This window comes from Rhea americana, unplaced genomic scaffold (assembly GCF_003343005.1).
Source record: "Rhea americana isolate MKP2758 unplaced genomic scaffold, rheAme1 scaffold_34, whole genome shotgun sequence".
In the NCBI taxonomy this organism is placed as follows: Eukaryota; Metazoa; Chordata; class Aves; order Rheiformes; family Rheidae; genus Rhea; species Rhea americana.
In genome coordinates, this window is record NW_028186468.1 from 407,621 (window position 1) to 435,145 (window position 27,525).

Genomic DNA, 27,525 nt, shown 5'->3' on the forward strand with positions numbered 1-27,525 from the left:
CGGCCCGGCCCGGCGCCCCGGGGAATCAACCAGGCGAGTTGGGAGAAGTTTGGTCCGGCGGGAGGGGAGAGAGGGCGGGCGCGAGCTGCCTCGGGCGCTGAGGCGAGGCCGGGAGCGCGGCGCGCCCCCTCCCCCGGCCCCGCTGCCCCCCGGCACTTCCCCCCTGGGCGGGCGCCGGTGCCGGCAGGCTGCTGCCGAGTTCGCGGAGCAGGAGGGACGGCGATAGTCGTTCCCCCTGGAGGCCAGGTGCGCGCCTTGGGATGCGCTTAATGGGCCGCTGTGAACTTCGCTCGGGCGCCGGGGGCGGCCCGGGCCCGCCGCGCAGGAGTGTGCGTGTGCGGAGGGGGGGGCGGGCCCGCCTTGGTGTGGGCCCCGCGCGGGGCTCCCGTGGGTCCTCCTCGCTGGGCCCCTCCGAAGGGTGAGGGGCGGGCGGCCGCGAGCACGCCGGCTTTGACAGTGCCCCTCGCCGAGATCCCAGCAGGCTTTCGCTTCTTTTCTTCAGGGCAGTTCAAACAAAGCAAAGTTTGGCTTGAGAGATGCACCAAACAAAGCAAAGTTTGGCTTGAGAGATGCACTTCTTAATCTTTTCGTGTGTAGTAACGACAGGGTATCTTACTACCCGTTCTCCGGCATGGTAACCCAACTTTTTTTCTTTAATTTTTTTAAGGGGGCGCGGGGGGGGAGGGGCGGGATGCATTAATAAATAAAACCAGCCTTTTAGCAGTAGTTTTTCCTGCAGTTTAAACTACTTGCATGCAAATTGTTTCGTAATTCTATGCCACTCTAGTTGCATGGGAAATATACCCATACTATCATCTTTGCTCTCTTTCTGTAAAAGCTTTCTGAAAACTTTCCTATTTTACATGTGGAAATATTATTCAAGCGTTTAGTGAGTAAAATGTCGTATCTTAATATTGAAAAACACTCGTAAGTATGAGAAGGACCCTTGTAGGACTAAGTTATTGCTGGCTTCAGGAAAAGCAAGCAAACAAACTGCTTAAAAAGACAAAGATTTGTAACTTGTAATTTAAAATTTTAACTTAAATTGAGAGCAAGCTCAGTGAAACTGCTTTAGTCCCCGTAAACTTTAAGTTATCATCTTGCCAAGTTTGGACTGAACTTTTTCACTCAAAGATTGGAAGTATGCATTTCCTAGCATGACTAGTCAYTCCAGTACACTAGCAGGTAACTGTTCTATACGTAAATAGTCAAAATTCTCTCTGTGAAACTTTATTCTGCTTCAGAATTCAGGGTCTTTTTGTGCTCTTTAGATACAGCTGCTATTTTTCATTTTAAACTTTAGGTTAATTTTAGTTTTCTGAGTTTAACCAGCAAGGATCTCGAAAGCATAAATCAAAGTACATCGTAAGATTAACCCCGTAAAGTGGGGGAATATAAGCATAAAACTTACTGGAGTTTAGTCACAAGTTGAAACTGTTATGTTAATCTCCATGACAATGTACATTTTCTGAATAACTTAACCAGCTTTAATAAAGTAATAYTGCCTTATGCTTTCATCATGTGTTAATTTTCTGAATATCAAAGCAAATAGAWCCCTCTGCAAGAAAACAAGAAACCTTTTTGTGTTAATTACAAAAGATATCACTAAGTTTTTTGATTGGAAGCTTAAGCATGTCAAAACAGTTAAATCTGAAATGTTTTCAATCAGACTACATAAATAATTTCTTTTAAGCAATTGAAAGARTAGGTGTAACAGTATGGTAAGTACAGCCCACAAAGCCTCATGCTTTCTCATAGGCCCTACAATGGGAACACTGTCATGACAGTTTAGTTGCCGCAGTAATAACTTTTCACTATATGTGCGTGTGCATGTGCATACTCCTGTCAAACTGTTTCACACACTGATCAAAACTGACCTTTGAAATTAATTGGTGATGTTTTGACTTGTAGAGATGTTTTCATGTTAAATAGCAAACATTCAAATTAAAGAAGTTGTTATGGGTGTCTGAAAATAAACAAGTTGCCTTTGTTAAACRTTAATAGAAGATTTCAGTAGACAAGCACATTAGAACCCTTTTAGTCCTCAAAATGCTCTCCTGTTTCCTTGGAGCAGTGTAACAAGCTGAGCTCAGAGAGTCTAATTCTACTAACACTAGTGGTGTAGCTTAGTATTACCCGATGCCCTTCTGGACTTTGGCAGGTCTCATATATAGAAAGGGTAATTATGGGACTAGGACTAACTGTAACTTAGGGTGTCTAGCATAATTTAGGTTCTTTCTGTGATTATTTGATTTGTAGAGGAGTAACTATTCCAATGCATACTCTCCATTGATACATAGTGTAGAAAATAAGGCTTGTTTTGACCATTTGTTGGCTTGCTTGCATGGAGGTTGCTGTTTGAGTCTTAAAACTTTGATGTTTTTAACACAGTGTAGAGTTTGATGTTTATAGTTAAGCTACACAGTCTTATACTGGTGCTTTATCTAAATCATATTCATTTAGAAATCATGAATTTGCCTACTAGCTCCAATTTGGGGCTGCTTTTTCTACTTCTACTATGAAGATAGTTCATATTTCTGTTATGAGTGTTAGTCTTTTTTCCATATACAAATGGTTACCTGTATCATGAGTTGTTTTTTTTTTTGTTAAGAAAGTAACTAGTTAGTAAAACCACCATACATATCCCTATATGGAATATGCATATAAATAAAGCAAACAGTTGCATTATGTCTTGGAAATGGATGCAGGAAATCCTAAACTGATGATATTCCAGAGATGATGATAAAAATTTAGGAGTTCAAAGTGTAGCCTTTAGCTAAAATATTTCTGAAATTGAGTCATTTTCGCTCACTGTGATGAGCCATCTAAGTTTCTATCTAACGCATTATCATTTTTTCTTAACGCTTTCATACATTCCCTCAGTAGTTAACTAGCATTSTTTAACACTTCAAATATTTATCAAGTTTGTTAGTACATTGATTTCTAGATAATCCTACATCAAAATTTTTAGTCTCCAGTAGATCTTTAATTATGGCACAAGATGGAAAAAGTGTTTAAAATCATAATCTTTAGGCACAGAAATACCCAGGTCTGTTTCTGTTGTAATGTGCCTAACTGCTCAATTGAGAGATACTCTAAAGGTCTAGATTGTGAATCAGCAGACATACGAAGTTGCCGCTGAGGGTTGGATTCTCTTACTGGTAGTTATGTAATCAGGTTTAATAGCCTGCATTTTGCCTGTTCTTAGCAGACTCTATACTTGAAGCTATTAAAGAAAATAAGCAAAAAGTACTTAAGGTATTATGGCACATAAAAATATTTATGTTAATAGTAACTCTAAGTTAAGCAAATGTGTAGGTTTTTTAATGAGGAGTTTGGATATCTTAACATAGTCTAATGCATCATAATCTAAGGCACATTGTATCTAATGTGCCTGAGATGTGAGGACAAGGTGATAATATATACAGACAGGTGCAGTGTTTACATAACAAATACACCACTACAGATATCTTATTAGCAAATATTAGTAAGTATAGGCTGTTAGTTACAGGATGCAAAGTGCAACCGAAGAAAAAAATTACACAGCCTAAGATCTAGTCAATAAATAAGTAGTTTTGTTTTTTTTTTTTTTTTTTTTAACAAACAGCTCCCCAAAATCCAACAAGCTTGGGTAAAAGAACTAGTAACAGACTCCTAAATACAGAATCAGAATGCATGCTCCTTCCATGCAATTTTAACAGATTATAAGTGTAACATGTGTCTTTAATTTGGAAGCAAGTGCGAAATGATAGCTGGAAGTTCAAGGAATTACWTGCAAGTTGCCCGTGGAAAATTATCTTGGCTGCAAAAAGAAAACAAGAGGCTCATAGAAAAAGGTTCTGATAGATAGGAAGGACTCCCATTTGCCTGACTGTATTTCTTCCATTTTTACCTCCTAAATGTTTGTTTTCCTAAAGTTTTGGAAGGTTTTCACTGATGAAGAAAGATGGTGAACATTCTCTCATTGCCACCTGTATTTATCCAACAGAGGAGGACTTGTTTTACCTTTTGCAATAAAGAGCTGTATTGACAGTTATTAACTACTTTTTTATTATTATTACGGAAATGTTAATTTATTTAGCAGTATATTCATTCAAGTAAGAGGCTGAAGCTCTGGAGACCTAAGTGCTTGTTTATTTCCAGGGCAAAAGATAGCTTAGAAAAAAGAATAGGTAAGGGAGAAGGAGAGGAATAATATTGTTAATCTGATGATGTGGTTATTTTAAGCAGACAGTCTTATTAACAGACACCTTTCCTTCCTCTAGCTTGAAGACCTTTTAAGTAGTGATTCTAGCTGATGATTTACTTTTAGAAGGTCACATGCTTTTTATTGTTTGTTATGACCATAGCCTTAATTATGTGATTTAATTGCTAGATTTGAAAGGTGGGCAAACATTTTTCTTTTTCCTTCCTAAAAGTTACTGGCTAGGTTATTGTTACTTCTCTCTACTGTTTCCAATGGCTCTGTGCATCTGAGTCTTAAGTCTTCTTCAAAATCACTGCCTCACTAATAGCTGTGACTGAATTTTTAGAGTGAACTGTTGACACAAGCAGATTAATTAGCTCTAAAACTTTTTAACAGTCTGTAGAATTTCAGCCAGTGTGATCTTTCGAGTATCTGAGTAGGTATGAATTAGAGGAGGGATAAATACTGCAAGAGAAAATGGAGTGGGGGAAGGAAACAACATAATATGGTATCTTTTGAGCKGGGGAGAACAGAACCGGTGTGAGGGTAGGCATTGAAGAGAGGCTGGCAGCAAAGATGAGGGATAAGCGAGGTAAAATGTGGGAGAGAAAGTTGGGAAGAATGAAAGAAGACTACARTCAGGAATTAGTATGGCTATCAATTAGTTAAGTAACAAAGACTGAGCAGGGAAGATGATGCTAAAGGAGAAATAAGAACAAATTATTTAAATGAATAAGGAAAGCTGAAAGAAAAGAATTTTTACTTCCTGGTTAAAATTGTTAATCCAAGTTAAAGCTAAATTGCTTTCTGTTTGCTGGAAATAATTTCTCCCCCAAGATTTTTTTTTTTTTTTTTTTTTTTTTTGAAAACTTGTGCTTGTTGAGGAAGCATTCTGAAACTTTGATTTGTTCTCCTGTGAGAATTTGGGAGTAACAACTGGTGCTATAAATCTGGATGAAAAGAGGGATCCAGGACAGTCTCATTCTTGAGGTTTCTAACTTTCTTCCTGGTGCAGTCTTGCCTGGATTTGTACTTTAGAAACTATGTACTGACTTCTCTTTCTGAAGGGAAAGCCAATGATGACATGTCTTCATGTCTGTCTTACTGTTCCAGGCTGTTTCCCTGTGTGTCATTTCTGAAGAGTGTTTAAAAGAAACAAATCTTAACAGTTCTTCCRGTTATTTTGATAGATTCTTGTTCCCATAGATTATGATGCTAATTTGTTTCAGAGCTGTTCTGAGAGGAGAATAAAGGAATATGTCTCATCCTCTTTATTGATTTCACGACTTAGTGATGCTTGCGAAGAAGGTTTATTATGATATGCAGTGCCATCCACTACCCTTATAAGGGTAGTTGTAGCTGGAGAGAATACAATGTATGCAAAATAACTGYAGTTGTAATTTATATAATTCTTAGAGTAGGTGCTGAAAGGATGCATTGAAGAATCAAGAGAAAATTAATGATAATTTTAAACTGAGTCTTGCAGTTTATTTCAGCATCATTTGACATCAACCATTTAACAACCGAAATGAAATGAGGGAGAAGAGTTTTCTGTCAGAATTCTTTCAGAATGCTGTGTGTGAAGTAGAGGACTGGGGTAAAAGCAAGATAGGACTCCAGATTAATTCAGATCTCTCTAATTTGCTTACTTATAGTAGATGATGCTGACATGTTTTTTTTAACAGTGTTGCTTCGTGAAGTGTTTCAAATAAAATTAATAGCTTTGATATGCTACAGCAATGTTTATCTTTTTATTTAGGCGTATGTATTACTTGCAGAAAAGTTTTAAATAATAGAGAAAAGCAAGCTGAAGCTACTAGATTTATGATGGAGATGTAAATGGTATATCATTAATATTATGATAAGAAGATATGTTAGTGTATTAGCTTTGAGTTTCTATATAAATCCAAAGTATTTTCTGATTATCATTTGTATTTCACTTTGAATAAGTGAGAGGCAGTCCCTGGGAAAAGCAATACCACCCCTTTCCCTCCCCCCACCAAGTTATCCTTCCACAAAACTGTATTCACATTTGTTTGCTAGATTAGCTTTCTAGAACTGAAATAGTTTAGTATTTATAGGAAGACATCAAACCAGAACTCCCATGTATTTAGAAGCTGGAATTAGACACTGTGATAATTTAGTTGTCTGTACATGAAAATTTACTTTAAAATTAACTGTTCCCATTGTGTCGTGATAGTACTCCCTAGACTGTTGGTTTCTGTGTTGACATTGTCCAGTGCTAGTATTCTTGGGTTTTTTATTGTAATTGCTTTTTATTACTCTAAATCTCATTGAAACTTCCTGCAAAAAAGGRTATAACCTAGATACATTCTAGCTTTCTTGCATACATGACCTCTAAAGCAAGTGTCACAGTTATTTGAATGGTCGTAAGTGTTAACATTTCTTTCTCTTGTTTCAGGGCTTTTTTGTAATTGCTGCCATGGGAAGATACTTGACTATGCTTTTGCTGCTGATGCTGCTGGTGCAGCATTTTGGAAACTGTGAAGGMAATCAAAGGCCACATCATGTTCCACCAATGCAATTTACACAAGTACAGTACAATGCGACTGTGTATGAGAATTCTGCAGCCAAGACTTATGTTGGGCATCCAGTGAAAATGGGTATTTACATCACAAATCCACTGTGGGATCTAAGATACAAAATTATTTCTGGTGACAATGAGAACTTATTCAAAGCTGAAGAGTATGTTCTTGGAAACTTTTGCTTTTTGAGAATACGGACCAAGGGAGGAAACACGGCTATACTTAACAGRGAGGTAAAAGACCATTACATGCTGACTGTTAAAGCAGTTGAAAAAAATACAAATGCTGAAACGCGCACGAAGGTCAGAGTRCAAGTACTGGATACAAATGATTTACGGCCTTTGTTTTCCCCAACGTCTTATAGTGTTTCTTTGCCCGAAAATACAGCAATAAGGACGAGCATCGCAAAAGTCAGTGCAACTGATGCAGATATAGGGACAAATGGAGAGTTCTACTATAGCTTTAAAGAGAGAACGGATATGTTTGCTATACATCCAACTAGTGGAGTGGTAGTTTTGACTGGTAGACTTGACTACTCAGACACTAAGCATTATGAGATGGAAATTCTTGCAGTGGACCGTGGATTGAAGCTGTATGGTAGCAGTGGTATCAGCAGTATGGCAAAGCTAACTGTCCACGTGGAGCAAGCAAATGAATATGCCCCTGTAATTACAGCTGTTACAATGGCTCCGTCAGAACTGGACAAGGATCCAACTTATGCAATTGTAACTGTAGAGGACAGTGATCAGGGTTTAAATGGAGAAATAGCATCATTAAGTATTGTTGCCGGTGATCCACTTCAACAATTCAAAACAGTGAGGTCTGTTCCAGGAGGTAAAGAATACAGAATCAAAGCCATTGGTCACATTGACTGGGAGAGCCACCCTTTTGGATACAACCTTACCCTTCAAGCTAAAGATAAAGGAAACCCTCCACAGTTTTCATCTGTAAAAGTTATTCACGTAACATCACCACAATTTAAGTCTGGTCCTGTCAAATTTGAAAAAGAAGTGTATAGAGCTGAAATAAGTGAATTTGCCCCTCCAAGCACACCTGTGATAATGGTAAAAGCTCTGCCTAATTACCCACATTTGAAATATGTCTTTAAAAATACACCAGGCAAAGTAAGATTCAACTTGAACCCTGATACTGGTCTTATTACCACCTTAGAACCAATAAAAGCACAATTTTCATCCCATTTTGAACTTGAGGTTGTGACAAGTGACAGAAGAGCCTCTGCAAAAGTATTCATTAAGGTACTAGGCATGAACAGCAATCCTCCTGAATTTACTCAGACGTCCTATAAAGCCTCCTTTGATGAGAATGTGCCAATAGGTACTAGTGTCATGAGAGTAAGTGCAAAAGATCCTGATGAAGGGGAGAATGGCTATGTGACCTACAGCATTGCAAACCTAAATCCTTTGCCATTTGTAATTAATCATTTCAGTGGGATTATTAGTACCTCAGAAGACTTGGATTATGAATTGATGCCAAGGGTTTACAATTTAAGGATCCGTGCCTCTGATTGGGGTATACCATATCGTCGAGAAGTTGAAGTTCCTGTAACTATTATTTTAAATAATTTGAATGACAATATACCGTTGTTTGAGAAAATCAATTGTGAGGGAACAATCCCTAGGGATCTTGGTGTCGGAGAACAAATAACTACTGTATCTGCTATTGATGCTGATGAGCTCCAGTTGGTGAGATACCAAATTGAATCTGGAAATGAACTGGATTTATTTAGCTTAAATCCAAATTCTGGAGTGCTTTCACTCAAGCAGTCGCTAATAGATGGCCTAGGTGCTAAAATGTCTTTTCATAGCTTGAAAATTACAGCCACAGATGGAGAGAACTTTGCAAAACCATTGTATATCAACATAACTGTAGCTGCTAGTCGCAAACCGGTCAGCTTGCAATGTGAAGAAACTGGTGTTGCCAAAATGCTGGCAGAGAAACTCTTACAAGCAAATAAATTGCACAGTCGTGAAGAAGTTGACGATGTTTTCTTTGACACTCACTCTGTGAATCTGCATGCACCTCAGTTTAGAAGTACTCTCCCCAGTAGCATTGATGTAAGAGAAGACCAGCCTGTGGGCTCCAGCATAATACTCATGAATGCCACCGATCTTGACACTGGCTTCAATGGAAAGCTAGTGTATGTTATCTCTGGAGGTAATGAAGATAGTAGTTTTATTATTGATATGGAGAAGGGAATGGTGAAAATTTTATCTCCCCTTGACCGAGAAATAAAAGATAAATATACTCTGAATATTACAGTCTATGATCTTGGAATACCACAGAAGTCTGCCTGGCACCTTTTAGATATAAGAATTTTGGATGCTAATGACAACCCACCAGAGTTCCTACAAGACAGCTATTCTGTTGAAGTGCGTGAAAACAAGGAGTTAAACAGTGAAATTATTCAAATTGAAGCCACTGATAAAGATTTGGGGTCTAACGGAGAAGTGAAATACACTCTTCTTACAGATACAGATAAGTTTACTATTAATGCTGTGACAGGAGTTGTGAAAGTTGTAGGGGCTTTGGATCGTGAGGAACAGCATGTCTATTTCCTGAAAATAGAGGCTAGGGACCAACCTACTGAAGAACCTCAATTATTTTCAACAGTTATTTTAAAAGTATCTATAGAAGATGTTAATGACAATCCCCCTAAGTTTATTCCCTCAAATTATCATGTGAAAATCCGAGAAGATCTTCCTGAGGGAACTATTATTACATGGCTAGAAACCTATGATCCTGATTTAGGCCAGTCAAGTCAAGTACGATACAGTCTTCTGGACAACGGAGATGGCACCTTTGATGTTGATAAACTAAGTGGAGCAATACGTATTGTGCAAAGACTGGATTATGAAAAGAAACAGCTTTATAACCTGACCGTGCGGGCCAAGGACAAAGGAAAACCCATTTCATTGTCTTCTACRTGTTATGTTGAGGTTGAGGTGGTTGATGTAAATGAAAATTTGCACCCGCCAAGGTTCTCTATTTTTGCAGATAAAGGTTTTATAAAAGAAGATGCTCCTATTGGTTCATCGGTAATGACAGTATCTGCTTATGATGAGGACACAGGACGAGATGGGGAGATTAGATATTCCATCAGAGATGGATCTGGTATAGGAGTTTTCCGAATAGATGAAGAAAAAGGTAAGGTGACTTATGTTCTAAATTGAATAACATACAAAAAAATAGGTAAGAGAAACTGTGTTGTCCCTGCTGAGATACTTCAATTAGGACCAAAACGTCACCAGTAATGTATRTAGTCTTTCTTACCACTTTTGTGAAACTGTGTACATATGTGCACAAACTCACACACTTGAGAGGCATTTTTCTGCCATTGTCCTCATCTGTATCCAGCATACCCAAAATAGTTCTTGGATCTTAACATTACTACCGCAGAAGAGGAATTTTGTTACGTGACAGTTTGCCTCATATGGGCAGTGTTGTTTTGTGGATATTGGGGGTGTGGAGTTAAGGGAGTAAACCACTCTCCTAACAAGGATTGAATTCTGGAATTTTCATGTTTTTTAATCTTAAACTATATAATTGTTGCTTCATTTACTAGAAGTATGCATGTGCGTGATAACTGCCATACTTGCTGGTTTTGGTAGCTATATCTTAAAGCTCTAAGTGCCCACTTTTATGATAATAAGTAGTGCCTTCTTCATGGAAAGGTTCCTGTCAAACAAAGCATGGATACAGCCTTTATGTAACATGTGTAAATAAAGCAGCCTGGAATGTTCACTTGGTGCATAAATTGAGRGGCAACTGTGAGAATTATTCCAATATCATGTACTCAGGAGAAACAGCATTATTATATCTTATCATATCTTACCATATCTTCAGTAAGATTCTAATGACTTCTAATATTTTGGTTGCATGGCTGTATAGTTGCATGTTCATTTTATTGTTTCTAGAAAACAAAATATGTAAAATACTGTTTTCRTAAGAGCAGTATCTTCAGACCAGTGATTGAAGACTATTTTCTTTTGTGCCATAATATGCAAATAATTTAAGTTTCTGATAGAGTGCTGGTATCATGCTACTATCTGTCTAAGCTCCATAAAATAAATTTGGGGAGAGTCTTGTTCAGAATTCTGCTGTGGCTTCTATGCATTTAAATAATGAGCTCTTAACCGATTGCTGATTTACAGGAAATAACTTGTAATTGGAAGTAAAGAAATAGCAGTCATGTCTAATTTATCCAGTAGTCATTCTGTGGGTTTTATATGGGTAATAAGTGTGAGCATAGGTAATACGGACTTACAAAGTCACTTCACTCTTCAAAGTTTGAGAGAATAAACTGTTAATTGCAATATTTTTTCTTCTAGAATAAACTGTTACTTGCAATATTTTTTCTTCTATAGAAAGTCAATTATTAGATTACATAGCTTATGTTTAAAGAGCCAGCTCTAGAGCTTCAAATGAAGCATTGCTTCTCTTAGCTTTACTTTTAACAAAGCACATAGTTAAGATTATGGAAAACATTTTCTAAAARTGGAGAATCAAGTTCTTTCAAAGATTTTGTGGTTTCTCTTCTAGTTTTTGGTATTGTGGAGGCTATCCACTTGTGTATCACTGTGCCTGGCTTTTAATGTAGTTATGTTCAAGTTGATTGTGCATTTCAGTGCAAAATAGAACATTGTCTTCCAAGTGTTGTGGTGTTCTGCAGAATTAATCTGATTTTCCCATTTTATTGTTCAAGTAGTAGATAATGATAATGAAAGAATGGAMATTACTTATTTTGATACCAGTATGTACATGTGTGCCTACTTATACAAAGCTGTGCACATACRTGTGTTTTTGTGACACTGCTACTGCGGCAGAATTGGTTGTCTACGTATGTTGTGTCTTTACTCTTGGCATGAGGCTAGTTTTCTTTATTGAAGAAAGTAGGTGAATTTCATTAAATCCCCTTTAATCTGCCAAGTTAAATAGTAAATTGGCAGAATTTGGAGCAAAAAGGGCTTCTATTAAATAATTTTGTCTGGGACAATGGTTCAGTAATTTCAATAAGTAAAGACATTGTCTACATTTATATTCACATTTGGTATCCAGTGTTTGCTGTTCTTCAGTAATGAAAATAGAAGGAATTAGAAGATGAAGAAGGGTTGCTTGTTTTTAATCTTAGTGGACAGATTCCATTTAAGGCACTAGGATAGAGAAGGTTATGCGTATTTGTGGGTTTGGGTATGCATATGTTTTTCCTCCAAATTTTGGCCTAAAAGGAGGACTGAAGAAAGAACATGGAGTATCTACAAACTTGACAATGTATCCTAAACATATTGGAAATTTAATTAATAAACAAAACTGACTTTTTTTATTAAAATGACRTCAGAATAAATACAGGAGGCACTCTTTATACTTCAATATCTGAATACTTGTCATTTTTCTCAAAACAGACTGGCCTTAATACAGGGAGTGATGATTAACTGATAATTAGCAAAGAAAGCACACTAGAGAAGTTGCTAAAGGGCTCTTCTGTCTTAGACCCTTAAGCTAGGTAGCTCTACCTGCTGCCTTTGAGAGCATCATTCTACCCTTCCTGCTCAGACATGGATAAATTGGATTTAGGAAGCTGTTTGGAGTCAACACTTAGCTATTCAGCAGCAAAGGGGAACCTTTTGTCTCTTGCTTCTTGGGAATCAAGGATAACAATCATATTTGCAGAAGGACTAGATGATTGGTAATGACTGAAGTATCAAATAATTCCACACATGGATTTTTTGCTAGCTTTCTGGAGGTGTTTTTTTTTTCTTTTTAATCCTTCAAAATGTAGGAAGCTTTACGAGTGTTTGATGTTTGTACTTTTAATTCTAGAACTTTAAAAAGAGAATTTAATTCGTCTTTGCCACTAGTTTTTGAGTACTTCATTTTCAAAGACTTATCTTTGTGTTAGGCCAGCTTGTTTCCTAGGCTTCGTTTGCTGCAGTCCTGCTCAAACCCTGAAAAGCAAAGTCATAATGCACAGTGAATTCTAAACTGAGTTACTTTAGTTACTTTGTTGCCTAGTTGCTTCAGTCTGTGATGGCCTTAAAGAAGATCAAGAAAAAGGTAGTTAGGAGGTAATCAGCCGTATCTTGCCTTTCAGATACGTATTCTTTAGCTTAGGAAGGAGATAATAGTCAGGTAGGAGGAGAGGAACAAGGTAGAAGTGTAGTAGTTTCCAAACTACCTTTTTCATATCACTTACTTCCTGCTTATAACAACACAAGAGATGGGGAGCACATAGTTAACAGGTAGCTGATCTAAAAGGAAGTCGTCTTTCACATGTAGCATAATAAAGTAATGAAACTTGCTTCCTCAGGAAGTTATAGAGGCCAAAAGCATGACCAAAGTAAATRAATAGTGGTAGATGAGATTATTTTGAGGCTAAGCACATCTTGGGCTACAATACAGATGCTATCTCCATTTTATAAACTAATGACTGGAAGACAGGTGGGTAAGGAAGGTGGTGATTATTCAGTACTTGATCCATTTTTTGTACCCCTCTCCTAATTATCTGTTAATGCTTCTAGAGAGATGGCACTGAGCCAAATGACATGTTACAGAAGTCCTATGTGACCAAAGGGCATCCATAATGTAGGAGGAGTGCTTCCTATTTTCACTGCCACTTTAGAGGTAAAGAAGAAGGAAAACTCTGTTTTCCTGTATGCATCATGTTAGGCTGGCTTATGGGTCTATTTTACTGATACATATTTACATTTTTACTCTGGGAAAATTAAAGTGGGATAGTGGGATAGACAGYTATCATTACGGTCAGTGGGAGGAGGGTAGCAAAACTTAATTCCATCTRCAGAGACAACTTAAAGTGAGAGGTTGTACTGGGCAAGTTTAAAGTGTTGCTAGTGTTCATTCTTTACATCCTGGGAAGCCAGAACTCTTGAGTAAATGTAAAAGTTGATGGATTAAATCATACTATTCAGTCTCCCTCTCCCTCCCTCTCTTTTCCTGCCTTTCTCTCTCTCTCTCTCTCACACACACGCATGCTTTTTGGGTGTCTAAAGGGTGTCTAATGATACCYACTATTTTTTTCTTGCAAGACAATTCTGAGGTAACAGCATAAATCTATCATTATGCATTTATATATATGTATATATATAGAGAGAGATAAATAGATATAGATACATAGTGTGTGTGTGTTTTTGAACATATGTGTGTATATACATAAAGTGGACTTCTTGATGTTCTGGGGCTTCTAGGAGTTCACTTAAGGATTTCACTTAAAATTATAGATCTAGAAATATGAAACCTATAGAAATTTTATTTCCATATATCTGTATGAGCAGCTGGGCTAGAATATTCACTTTGATGCTTTTCAAAGCATTCTCTGTTTCTCAAAGCTTCATTTAGAGCATAGTCATATCATTGTAGAGCAGCTGAAGTAGTTTAAATCTAGGGGCAAGTAAGGAGGAGCAGTTCCTCCTCAGCAAGTTTTACTTGGAGGTTATTGCCATCTTAGTTTAACAATTTTCACTTTATCAGTGATTTCAGCAAAAGTATAGATTTTTATGAAATCCAAGAACAAAATAATAAAGTATGAACTTTAAMGCAGCTCTGTGTTGATATTACAGCAATTCATTGGCTTGTGTTATTAACCATTCCATGGAAGACACTGCAGGCAGTTAAGAATGCTTTTACATACTGCATGTTCATATGGTGTTACTTYGTTTGTGTCTAGTTATCCAACGCATGCTTGAGTAATTTGTTCTAATATGAATTAACATTTTTATGCTAGGAAGTATAAAGTGCAATTTAAGCTTACTTGCATCAGTATTTCCTGTGTTTWTTATTATTTTTTTGCTTTTGTGATGTTTGTACTTACGAATGTTAGTTAATTTTTGATCCTTCTGTCATAAGAGGAAGTTTAGGTACTAGGTGCYTAATAGTTCTGTTTTGAGGCCTGGTTCTTGCATGTTTTTCTTGGTAATAGTGCTATGTAACAGTTTTATAGCATTGGCTGCTGTTTCTGATCACCACCTTGTTTCTTGCAGCTGCTTAGGATCAATCAAGATGTGACTCCTCACACTCACGCTTTTGTGCATAATTGAAGTTAAGACTACCTCAAAGACCTGCGTAACCTTAGGGTCCCTAGGCAGCTGCTCTGCTTCTCTTCAGTGGTTGCACTTAGACATGTTGACTGCTTCCCCCCACAGTCCTTGTAGGGAAGAGCCTAGTTATGGAAAGAGATTAATAATGACCTCTCAAGCAAAAGCCAGTAAAAAAAAAATCAATGTAAGTTGTACTTTTAATACCTCTGTTACATGAAGCTTTTGCTGGCCTAACTCTGGGTAAGGAATAATAGCCAGGTCCTTCGAATGTTCCTAGCAGCCCTTATGGAAGGGAGTTACCATCTATGGCTGTCCCAGAGAAATAGGAGAAAAGACAATAATGAACATCAACTGGAGAACAAGGATTTGAAGATGATGATTCAAAGTGTAACAGTACATTTTGACTGTTAACATACAGAGACAAAATTATGTAACRGGTGGAGACTCTAGGTACAGTATAACTGAGGATAAAGTGTTAAAATGGGAAGAGATTTATGTATAGTGAATCTRTACAACAAAGCAACTGGCTGTTTATCCTTTACATATATGTGTTCAGGAGAACTTGTAAGTTCAGAAAGCATTTCATGTATGATTTACTTGGGAATGGAATCTGCAATTTGAGATGATCAGCTGACTATATAAATTGTCTACTAAAGCAACTATGAAGTATTTTCCCAAGGAATTTGATAAGGAGTTCAGCAGATTGGGATGTATTAATAATAAAATGCATTGCATTGATACACATTCCAGTGTGTTGCAAAGAACACATGCACCATCTAAATCCCATTAGCACTGAGCAATAAAAATGAGATAAATCATGTCAATTCCATGCTGCTACTGCTGTTTAGAAAAGCTCTAAGGAATGATCGAGGTAATTGCTTGAAGGGAACCTAAAGCAGAAACTGTATGGGGCTAGAGCAACACTGAAACCTCTTCCTTCCTTGTCCCAATTCCCATCTCAGCAGGCAAAAAGGAAAATACCCTCCTGTTCAAGGAACAGGCTGACAAATATAGGGATAGAGTGTTTGCAGTAAGTAATTATACTCTTCAAAAGGTGAATTAAAAATTGGAGGCATGTAAAAAAGATAAATAGCATTTGGAAGAAATTGTGGTRCCTTTTCCAGTTGTATAGGTGAACAAGGCCATTTGGTATCACCCACTAGGCTATATGCAACACTTCATAATGTGGGAGTGGGAGCACCAGCACAAAGAATATATATATATATATTTTCTTTTGTGAGGGGGTGCTCAAAACTTAGCTAGCTGTGGGAGACAGCCAACAGACTTTGGGACTATAGAAGCTCTGGGACGTTTAGCTTAAGAAAGATCTCATTGCAGTGTTTATGGAAGCCAGGAGCCTATTCTGGAAGCTGATGCTTTGGRGTTCCAAAACCAAAGAAGTTTTAAGAGGCACAAATTCCCTGGCTTCTGTTGGTGTCTTTTCAGTTGTGAACTAGAGCCATARGATTGGGAACCCTCGTGTTTCCAGATCCAGGGTTTGCCATATAAACTCTAAACATTAGTGATCTCCTGAGGAAAAGTAAGACTCACAGTTTACAAAAACACTTTTATCAGAAATTTATGAACTAGCTCGACTTCTAAGGCTACCAGCAGATTTCTTCTGAATTTCTGCTGCCATGATATTTCTCAGAGCATAACTTAGTTTCAGAACAGTGTTGAGGGTGATATGGCAGTTTTAAGTTTGTGCTTGATAATCTTGTTACTGGTAACAAGTACTGGTTACAATCCAGTAATTTAATTATTTGTCACTATAAGTCTGTTCTTTCAGTTACCTTAGTTTAAATTATTATGCATTAGTATTATAGAATAACRGTAATTTTGTTCTAATAATAACAGCCAGGTTTAAGGTTATTATTCTGCTGTCTGAAGAGGACATAAATATGACCGTGGTTGATTGGAACAAGGATCTGTCTACCCTGATATGCTGTCTCCAGTATTCTAAGGAAGAATAAGAGCAGGGCAAGCATATAAAACTTTCTTTTGATACTTTCACAGTCTCTGATTGTATTCTGTATGAAGAGTTCTTGAGTTAGATGTGGTTTGTAAGTATTCAGAAACCACTGATGGAGTCATCTTTCTTCTATTTTTGTTTTTCTTTTTTCTTGGAACAGTGTAATTTTCAAGTATGACCTTGCTAACACGATAAGGAAAGATGATTTGTTCTTGAGTGAAGAATGTTAAAGGAACAAGTAAAAAGATATTAATGGGGGTGTGTGGAGGAAAATTCATTTTGTTGCACTATCTCTATGTGTATAAAGTATCATTAATAAAGCTTAATGTCTATGAGACACTACTTTTAATATTTCCAAAACTGTTTCTATCAGGGAAGACAGTAATTCATTAGGGAGAATGAATAAGATTTGTAACTGCTTTACTCAAAGTGCTGATAAAGCTCCTAAAATGTTTAGAACATTGTTAACTCATAATAAGCATGCTAACATTTTTGCAGAGTTCTTGTAATTGCATTAATAAAAATGTAGGATATTATTTATGCTTGTACAGAAAGGGCAGCTTTAAGTTCTGCATCTTCAGTGTTCTTTGGCTTTTGATTGAGTTGTTTTTATCATTCCATCATTYGCTGTTGCTGAGTCCTACTAATTAAGACAGACATTAGCAAAGATTAAATGTTATGATCATCAATGGAGCATATCACTTAAGTACCTATTGGATACCTATTAAACCCACACTACTATCTGGCACAGAAGCAAATGGCCTGTGTCTATCCTATCAAAGTCGCTTACCTTTTAAACAGGATGGCTGCATTCAGGTTGCCTGTTGGTATGGTATCTGCTGCAGTGCAGTGTACCCCAGTGCTGTCTTGGGGAGGGAGTTGGCCCAGGCCAAAAGCAGCTTGACAATGTGGAGAATGAAGTTCCAATGTCTGGAAATGCTTCCTGTCCCTATTTGTCATGCTGACGTAGCTGTAGCCACTTGGAAATGGAGAGGTATTTTTAATCAAAACTGAGACCAGTGTGATTTTTTTTTAAGTTCATTGTAGTTAAGTCCCAAATTTGTAAGAATACTTTCCTCAAATTATTTTAGTGGATGACTCATGTTGAAGTTGTACCTTTTATACAAATGGGATAACAGGCTAAAAAGTATATAACTTACAAACACTAGGATATGTGAGAATTTAGTTTCACTCGGGTTAAAATCTACTGTTTTTTTTTAAACCAACAAAGCACAGAACTTCCTAATTTCCAGTTTTCTGCTATGCGTTTTCCAAACATGTTTCTATCAAAGCCATACAGTGACTGTGTTGTGTTTATTCTCAATCACTGAAAAGCTATCAGCTGGGTTATATGTCACTGAAAACTATTAATAGGACTTCTTTTTTCATTTCTTTCTCTTTTTTTTTTTGAAAGCTGTTGGTCAGTTATTATTTTTAATCTCACGTTTAGGTGATGCTGACAATCAGGAAAAAATATTTTTGGTAAGTTTGGTGTAATGGGCAATGACRAGGTTCTGTAAGATTTAATCAGAATTCAGTTACAGGATTTGTGAACGTTCCTGCTTAGCTGCTGTCTACGAATAGTCTGACTGGCACAAGGGCTCTGACATTAAAGTTCCATAAGTGAATTGGGAGCAAAGAGGATAAAGAGCTTCTCCTATGAGGGATATTTCTTATAATGTTCTGTCATTGCGAAGTGCAGTAGTGCTTTCCTCTCTTTTTGAAAGGATAGCTTAATTAAAAGGTGCTCTGTTTCTGCTTAATACTAAGTGATTGCTGCTTTTTGCACAATAGATTTTTACACTACCTAGTTTGGATACTGATGTCACTGGGGCTCAGAGCACAGACTGATCTCTTGAATATCTAATTAACTTCTCAGACAAGTTTTTCACCTCACAATGAATTCTGCACTACCACATTATGTTGTTAGCAGTACCTGAGTTAATTGATTTGCCCATATAGCTGTAGGAGCTGAGCTTCCTTCAGTGACTGAGGTATAAATGTGCCAGAGTCAGAATTTCTAAGGTTATTGCTGATGTGATCTGTTAAATAACTTGTAGAACGATCAAGGTTCTATAAACTCGTAACTTGAAATTCTTAGACCTAATGTTTATGTATTTGGAAGGTTAATCTTTTAAATGAGGGGCTACTTCAGCACTTCAATTAGCAGTCAAGAGAGCCAAAAACTTACTCTGTAAATGGACGATGGAGATTTGAGWGAAATTCTAGTAAGCAGAGGGGAGTTTTTTCTTGATCAAAGGATTTATGCAGATTATTCTTGGAATCTGGAATTGATCAGTCAGTTGCCACACTGACATTTGGAGAAGAAAATTGGCAGAATTGCCTTAAAGATTCCAGGTTTTGTATTCAAGCATAAGTTATTAAACTCATTCTTTCTTTGGAAAATAATACAGGGGCAAGTATCTATTTGTTTAAATAGTGTATGATTAAAGCTCTTAAACTGATTCAGGTAACATTTTCCAAGTTTATGATAGGCATTTTATACATGTTCCAGGACAAAAGTGTACAGATTTTCTTTCTGAGAAATATTGGAATCATATCTGTTCATAAAATATTAGCTTATGTATGATTTGTCTATTGCAAAATAAAATAAAAAAATATAGCTGTTCTTGTTCTGGAAAATGAAGGTCAGCGATAGATACAGAAATAGTTATTCTTTTAGCTTTTCATGTGAAGAGAGTTCACCAAAAACAATACAGTATTTTCAAAGAAAAGAAAAAAAAAAGCAAATATAAATTTAGTAGTTGCCTGTTCTGAAAAGATGCTTTAATGCTGGTAATGTTCTTTTTCTAGTGACATCATTATTTTGTACTGCGACTTGAAGTGTGTAAGCATTCTCTTCCTTTGATACTGAATTGAGAAAGAGAGCAGCATGAGAACAACTTGAATTGATGCAACTTGGAGATAAGGTCTACCCATTTCAGCTCTCCCACTGGCAATCTTGTGAATCTTTTGCAGTACTATCCTTATCAAACTCAAAAGTTTTGTAGTGACAGTAATTACTGATCTGGCATACCCAATCAGAAATGCTAATCTGTCTTTTAAGGGATTTAGCCCATGTTTTGATGACATATTTTCCATACCGGTATTTTCAGTGGTAGTTAAGTATGCAATGAATGAAGCAGAGTTGAAATTCTATTTTAGCCTGCAAGATGAAAGAGAAATATCTCTGTTTTGTGGGGGATGCTTAAACCAAGGAGACATCCTAGTTTCTTGGTCACACGTATTTTAAAACCCTGGTGTGTAGACTGTTTTAAGAATAGAGTATTATCTTATTTTCTGCTCTTGRGGTAATGATCCCCAGTGTGTTTGAGTGTGGTCAGCATGATGTTGAAAATAGGACCGAAGGTTATACAGAGGAAGATTTGTATGGTTTCATTTTCTGTTTTTGCAGTATTTTTCTTCAGTAGCATTGGACCAAATTTGAATTATTGTGGAAAAAAATAGTTATGTTAAAAAGAAGTATGTTTTCATTGCCGAAATTGAGTAATAATTTGAATGATAAAGACACTTGCTTAAAATTTCGTGCAACTAAAAGATATTTTCCACAAATTTGTTATGGTTTTAAAAATGAGGCATTTGGTACATAGATGTTCTTTTACTAGGCAATACAAACAGCTCTAACAGCAGCTTACTAGAGAATAAGTTTGTCATTTTAAAATTCCTTTTAGTCTTATGAGAAATTCCAAAACTTTCTTTGACAATGAATAGAACTGGATCAGGACAATGTGTGTCTGCTCGTAGAATTAAGAGAGTCAGAGCACCTCTGTGGACTAAAATGAGGTTAACTCCTAAATTCACTGCTATATAAAAAGCAATACAGAAAGCCTTTCTCCTAGGAGATAACTCACTTTGGAGGTGTGGTGTTTTAGCACTAGTACCTATGACAGCCTGATGTGTCTGCACTCAAATTTGGTTATATGCATAGAAGTGTTCCAGTTTGGAAGGGCTGACTTGAGACTGGCTGTGTCAGGGGCTGCCTAGGCTTGACTGTAGTTCTGCTTTGCTCTAATGTGCTTAGAGAGGATCTAACTGTTAGGTTCAGAGTAAGATTTGGACTTTAAAGTCCCACTGGGTTAGCTTCTGGAGTGATTCTGTTTTCGGCAGTCTGGTTGTATTTTAGGTTTGTATTTAGTTGGGTCAAAATTGCTGGGGCTAAGATGGGCATTTGGAGCTAACATTGGTTCAGTTTGGCAGGGAAGTTAAGGAGGGCTGGATTAGGCCTGGGTTTGAACCAAGGTCACCAAGATCCTTTCCTGCCTGGACACCTTGATTACATTTTTGTTTTAAGCTAGAAGCAACTTTATATAGTTTGTGTTTGTGATGATGATAATAGTGCTACTAGTCTGGAATTAGTTTGGAGTGCTACTAGTTTGTTGATGTGGCTTTTGAAACATACCTTTGGAAGAAGYTGAATTAGTTTCAGGCAAACTTGATCATCTTGTGTTTTGCTGTTGGCAGGGAGATCTTCCAAAGTAGCTTGCGAATTTTCTTAAGTATCCTGCTGAGTAAAACATCACCTTTACTGGCAGATAGAGATTCCATACAAAGGCTTGGGTTCCCCAGTGCTAAAAGTAAGGGATTGTTTTGCCATGAAAGGTGTTGATTGGGTTTACAACTTGGTCTGATGAAAACAAGAGCTGCCTAGGGGCTCTCTCTCCATAGGAGATAAACTGAGGCTGAGCTACATGTGGTCTCAAAGACTACCTTATAAACAGCAATCAATTCAGGCAGCAGAGCACATATTAAGGGCTTATTAACTTGTTTAGGCCTTGCTTTGACTTGAAAAGCTCTTGTGAGCAGAGGAATAATAAAAGAGAAGGATTGCCAAAAGCTATGGAAGGTGCATCTTGCTTATATCGCTGTTGGTACATCTGTTGAGTTGGGGATTTATTTCCTACTAAGCATCTGCTTAGCTTTTGAAGTACACATAAAGGTCAAAGAAGGGTAGTTTGAAAAATGATTATGTAATGTTTATTCTTTTCTTTGAAGATTTTAAACTTTAATCATACAGCATTTGGACATGTTTAACAAAGAACAAACCTACAGGAGTATTTGGCAAACTTCCACAGTTTATAACATGCAATAGCTGCAGCTTTAGAACTTGGAATTAAAATTACTTTTGGCCTTACTAAAACTATAGTTTTGCATGTCAGTTTTGTAATCTGTTTATAATTTTTATTGCATCTGTGACTTTATTGCACCAGTCATCTGACCATGACTAAAAATGAATTTTCAACTTGGCAGGATCAACGTGGCTGAACAGAAAAGCACTAACGTTCTAGTCTGTAATCAGAGATGGATTTGGGGGAAATCAGAAATGGCCAAAGTACCTAGCAATAGGACTGTTACAGATAACTACCTTTCCGAATAAGGAAATTTTTCCAAACATCTTATGTTTTATCTTCGGATAGCTGCTGCTGTTGCATTTTTAAATTATATATCTGAACAAGGATAAATCAAAAAATCATCATTCTTCTAAAGAATTTTATAATTTTGGTAGGCATTAGGGTTTTAGATCAAATTGCTGAGCTAGTRGATATGGATTGTTTTTGCCTACCTGAAGACTATTTGAATTTTTCTGCTTAGAGTTCTGTGACTGTGCATATTTATCATTATGGTGTCACTGATCCCAGAATGGAAATGTGTCTATATGACGTGAAAGATCACACACAGAAAATCCAGTAGATGCGTTGTTTTAAGGTCCAGTCTTACAAGCTACTACTTAGAATAAACCTAATTGACAGAGGTTGATGCCAAAATACTTGTTTTCTAAATCGAGCTTTTGTGTAGCTATACAAAAGGCCATTTTTATTTTGCTGATCTAAAAAAAAAAAAAAAGACTCTCTACGCTAAAAATGAAAATTTGTGGGTTTTGGTGAAATCGTAGCATGCTTGTTCATATTTCATACTGGTTTTCAGGATTAGGAGATTATTTAAATTTTTTCAAAATACAAAAAGTATTGGTAGCAGAATAGATTTCTGATTTTAGTGTTACTAGTTAATGTGAGTTAYTGGTTAATATGAGCATTATAGAACTGTTGCAATCATGTGGTTAAAGGAATGAAGAATTTGGTAAGCTAATGTGCTAAGAATTGGTACAAACTTCTCCTTACATATTTCACCTGTGGTTCTAGTTGTATTTATGCCCAGAGGGAGTCCTTGGCAGTTCAGCTCAAAAGAGTTGCAATATCAGGAAACTTATGATGGAATGTATGAGTGGAATTATGTATGTGATCTTTATGCTAAAAGATCCGTTTCTCCAAAGCTGTGAGGATGACTTGAGTAGCTTCCTCAATGGAAATACGTCTGTATTCCACAGAATGTTTTGCCCCAGATTCTTTTCCTGTGGATTTACTGTGAGAGGGTATATCCTGTCTCTATGAAACTTGGAGATTGCTGTCTAATGATAAGGGCTTAATCTGCAATGAATCAGACATGTGGAAACTTCTGTCTGTGGAATTTTCTGTTTGATCTGAGAGGAATGCCCTTGCTGTGCCCTTCCTGTAATGAAAGCAAGGCAGTGTGAATCAAAGTGATTCTAGATAAGATTGGAATGTGTGCATTGATTATGGCTCTATTATATTTGGTGTTGCAATTCTGGTTATGTGTATTACTTTACTTACCCAGGAGATTAACAGCAGTCACAGTTCATCTTTTTGTAAAGACTTTTTTTTTTCTGTTTTAGTTAAAGTGCTGTTTTTTATTAATAAATTCCTGAGTTACTCAGGTTTGAACCTGGAAAGCGTTAGAGTCACAAATACAGGTATTGTCAGCAAAATATTGAACATGCTTTGATAATAATAATAAAAAATTGTTACTGTAAATAGTTTTACTATTCACTAAACTGTTTTCATTAAGTATTTTAAAGATCTTTTTTGTGCTCCATTGTGAAGAATGACTGACAGCGTTTCCCTCCCTGACTTTTATTACACAAAGTTAATGATTAACAAATGTCCAGCTCCTTGTGCAAGGAATGTTAATTACTTTAAAGGGGGGTGGAAGATGACTGTATGCCGTTGCATAAGGAAGTCTGGTATYGTAGTTCACTCTGCTGAAAGTAGTTTGGATATTACAGTACTGATTTCGGCAACTAACTCAGAAGTGGAAAAATGACCTCTGTCTCTTAAATACACTCATCACACATATGTATAACTATATCTGTGCTGCTAGCTATATTTTGAGTTTTCTGGATTTGTCTAGAACATTTTAAAGTGAAAATATGTAAAAAGAAGTGCTAAAAAATGCTAATCATTACTTTGCGTATGCTTATAGAGGAAACATGGCTCCTTGGAAAGTGATAACATTCTAAACTGTTCGTAGTCCTCGTGTTTCACACCAATCCCAATCTGTTTCTTAAAAGAGGACTAAGATCAAGAACTGTCCTTTCAAATATTAAAAATATCTTGGAAGCTGGACTTCTTAATTAGATTTTTGTTTGCTTTAAAATATTAAGGCTGAATGTTATAGTAGTGAAACTCTGCACTAACTCTAAACCTGTGCAGAGGAAGGTAGTAAAAAGAAATATTAAAAGACYTAATGAGTTGAAATGTAACTCTGCCTTACCTCAGAAATGCGGTTGCTACAGATAAGAGACGGGGGATGGGGATGATAAACTTCAAAAATAGTGTTARCAAAATATGAATTGTCCTTGGCTCAAGTGAGAAGTCAATTGTCATTTTTTCCTAAGGAAAGCCTTCAACTTTCAAGAGTTTAGGAGCAAAATGAGTTTTGTGCCTAAGTGGTCTGCTAGTTACCTTCATCATCACTGATTATGTTAGTGTAGACAGAGTTGGTCTAGAATTATCACGACTTTGTCACAATTAAACAATATTATTCTTTGGTGGAGTATTCAGGTAGGTCATTCTCTTTCCTAAAGGTGGGGAAAAAAAAAAAAAAGATTCTGCAGGGATTCCTGCAGAAATGCTTAACAGCGAAAGTGTGTGGTCAGTTCATGAAAATGCTTGCATTTTCCATTCCATTCTTAACCAATAAATACAGACTAATTTTACAAACTATTTTAATATTTTTTAAACCTATTTACTTGCGTTCACTTCTGATGGCTTTAGTTATTTTTGTCTTCCAGCAAATTTTGATTAAAATCATGCAGGCTGTTATCCTGTATTCATATGAAAAGGATTGAACTCATCTCCTAACAAGCATCCAGGGCATTTACAAACATGCTTGATGTCTAATAAATCAATTTTAGTTTTCTAGATKCAAATCTCTTCTTTTAGATATTAACAACTGATTATTCAGTGTACTTGTAAGAATGTGCCTGGATATGGAGGATGTTTCTTGCTTGCTTGTTGCAATCATCCTAACCACAAAAACCAAACATACCTTTTAATCTCCGAAGTTCTTCGCTTTCATGACTCCTGTCTTTCCCTGGAAGCTTATACTAGTTCAGAAACATTTCTGTGTATGGCCTTTTGTTTATTTTGATTCACATGCAAAGGTAAACAGTATAAAATTAGTATAACAAATATTAACCAATATAGAATTCCCTCTGGATAGATGAGCAGAACTAAAGTCTGAATAAATAAATGGATACTTCGAAGGTTAATAAAACTGAGTCTTGTCAGAACAGGGATGAAAATGTCTGCTGATGTTGCTGGATCCCAGATGCTTTAGTCTCACCATTTACATGATTTGCTTTGTTTTCACACTYCCATACTGACAGGTACTCCATCTCTTCTTTGCACACACAATTCTACTTGGAAACTGTGTTCCTGTTGACAGTAATTAAGTGCCATTTGTGTATATAGCTACCTGGTGCAGCACCAGGCAGTAATAGCCTGTCTTGAAGTATTCAACAATGTGCTGCTTGCCTTTTTTACATATTGCTATCTGTAGTTGCTCAGAGCTGGTCTGGGAACTGCCAGTGTTCGGCAGCGGTTTCCGCAACTAAAAATACTCTGGAAGATCTGAAAGCTTGAAGTAAAATTGCAGCAGTTCAAAACACAAATCAATTTGACTAATATACACATGCCAAACTAATTTTGCACATGGCAACAAGTCATAAGCTAGTGTTACTGCAAAGCACAGCTGTAATATGTATCTTACTAAATAGTAGGGCCGCTCTTTGCTGAACTTTACAGCCTTGCTTGAACTTGGGATCTTCAAAGTTACTTTCATGGAAGTAATACGAAGTAGGTTGCAACYGTTTAAATTGCAACTGATGAAGGAATCTGAGAGAAATGCAGTGTGGACAAGAAAAAGGTTGTTGGGATGCATGSAACAATTTTACTTCTCAGGACAGATGCTAAATTTTGAGATTTACAGAGGAAAAASTGAATATACTTCTGCTGGAACAGTCCAGTTATTTTAATGGTTTGCAGAGGACTAAACTACTAGATCCTTTTGGATCAACAAATCGGTCTTTACACAATTAAATAGGTTGCTTTTGTGCATAATTGGCTTCCCATGTGTCTAATTATTTTCCTTGTAGCCTCTTCTTCTGCCTAAGGGAGACCTAGGGTAGTCTGTCAACTCCAGTTAGATTTAAAATTCCTAAGGCCATTTGCAAAGGAATTTYCCCTTTAGAGGCTCCTCATTTCTCAGTGAAATTAATAGAGTGGTAGTATAAGCACTCACATTGTCAACAATTCCTTAGACTTAGAAAGACTGACAGTCAAGTTAAAAAGATTTTATTGGGTGAAACAGAGTTTTTAAGAATTTACATATGAACAAGGTGTGTACATATATGTATATATAAAAATTCTTAATAACGTTAAGGAATATAGAAGTTCATCCTTTGCATTTCTTACGCACAGGCAAGTACACAGATATTCTTTTCTCTCTCTCTCTTTTCTTTTTTTAAGTACATACTTAYAAATGTCAAAGACAAAGAAAACAAATGTTAGAGCTATAGAACTCTTCACGTCTTTCTGAATTACATAAATAACAGTCAAAATTCTGTCAGTCATGCAACTCCAGTGGGACAGCAGAATTTAAAGGTAACAAAATAGTGAAGCCAATATTATCTCAAATTATTTTTGCTTAAACATAACTACTTTGAATTTTATAGTACTATGTAATTTTATTTCTTGGAATATAGAAACAAGTTGTATCTTTCCTTGAAGACAGGAATCTGTCCTGAGTAAGAATGGGTAGCTGAAGCAACGATTTGCATCAGATTCTGCAAATCTTGCTCCTATAGTACAGTAAGAGGAGTACAGTGCGCAGTATTTGGCCTAGAATCCACTGGCAGTTTGTGTTTGTTTTTTCACTAATACTAATTTTATAAACCTGCTGTAATGCTGACGTAGCTTCAGTAGTGCAGTCATGTCTTTCAGCATGCTTTCTCTCAATCATAGATGATTGATTGTGTCGATAATAAAAGCTTATTTTACTTGTTCTCCCTTCCAAAACAATCTAGATTGCACATGTTTGTATTACAGTAATTTTTCCTGTTGGCATAGGAGTTAACATTTCATTTCCCTAATGTGTAATCATTGGGGTGGTAGTGGGGGAACTATGTCTCTCTGTATCAAAGCTTTAGCAATATGGAACTGTTCCTGTGTATAACAATAGTATTGCCTGTCCAGAAATCTGACATACAAGCAGTCTAGCTGAAAGAAATAAGCTGGAGCTATTAAAATAACCATAAAGGAGAGGCTGACAATAGGAGCTGTCTGCCTTTGTCCCAAAAGATTTTCTGAACTGGAAGTAATAAGTTGAGTTCTAAGGCAACCCCATCAGGGATCTTCTAATTGCAACAATTCCCCC

The 27,525-nt window shown here is 36.7% G+C and overlaps 1 protein-coding gene across 4 annotated transcripts in view; it reads left to right on the plus strand.

Moving 5' to 3' along the window:
- Nucleotides 1–6: 6 nt before the first annotated feature.
- FAT1 (FAT atypical cadherin 1) overlaps nucleotides 7–27,525 on the plus strand; it is a 114,324-nt gene continuing 86,805 nt past the window's right edge. For 2 of the 4 annotated variants that reach the window (XM_085311325.1, XM_085311326.1), the window contains exons 1-2: nucleotides 474–634; nucleotides 6,609–9,897. In XM_085311325.1, coding sequence (XP_085167451.1) covers nucleotides 632–634; nucleotides 6,609–9,897 — 3,292 coding nt within the window. In that variant the 5' untranslated portion in view covers nucleotides 474–631. Of the gene's footprint in view, nucleotides 34–472; nucleotides 635–6,608; nucleotides 9,898–27,525 lie in introns of those variants that run through there. The other 2 variants (XM_085311324.1, XM_085311323.1) reach the window with 2 other exon arrangements.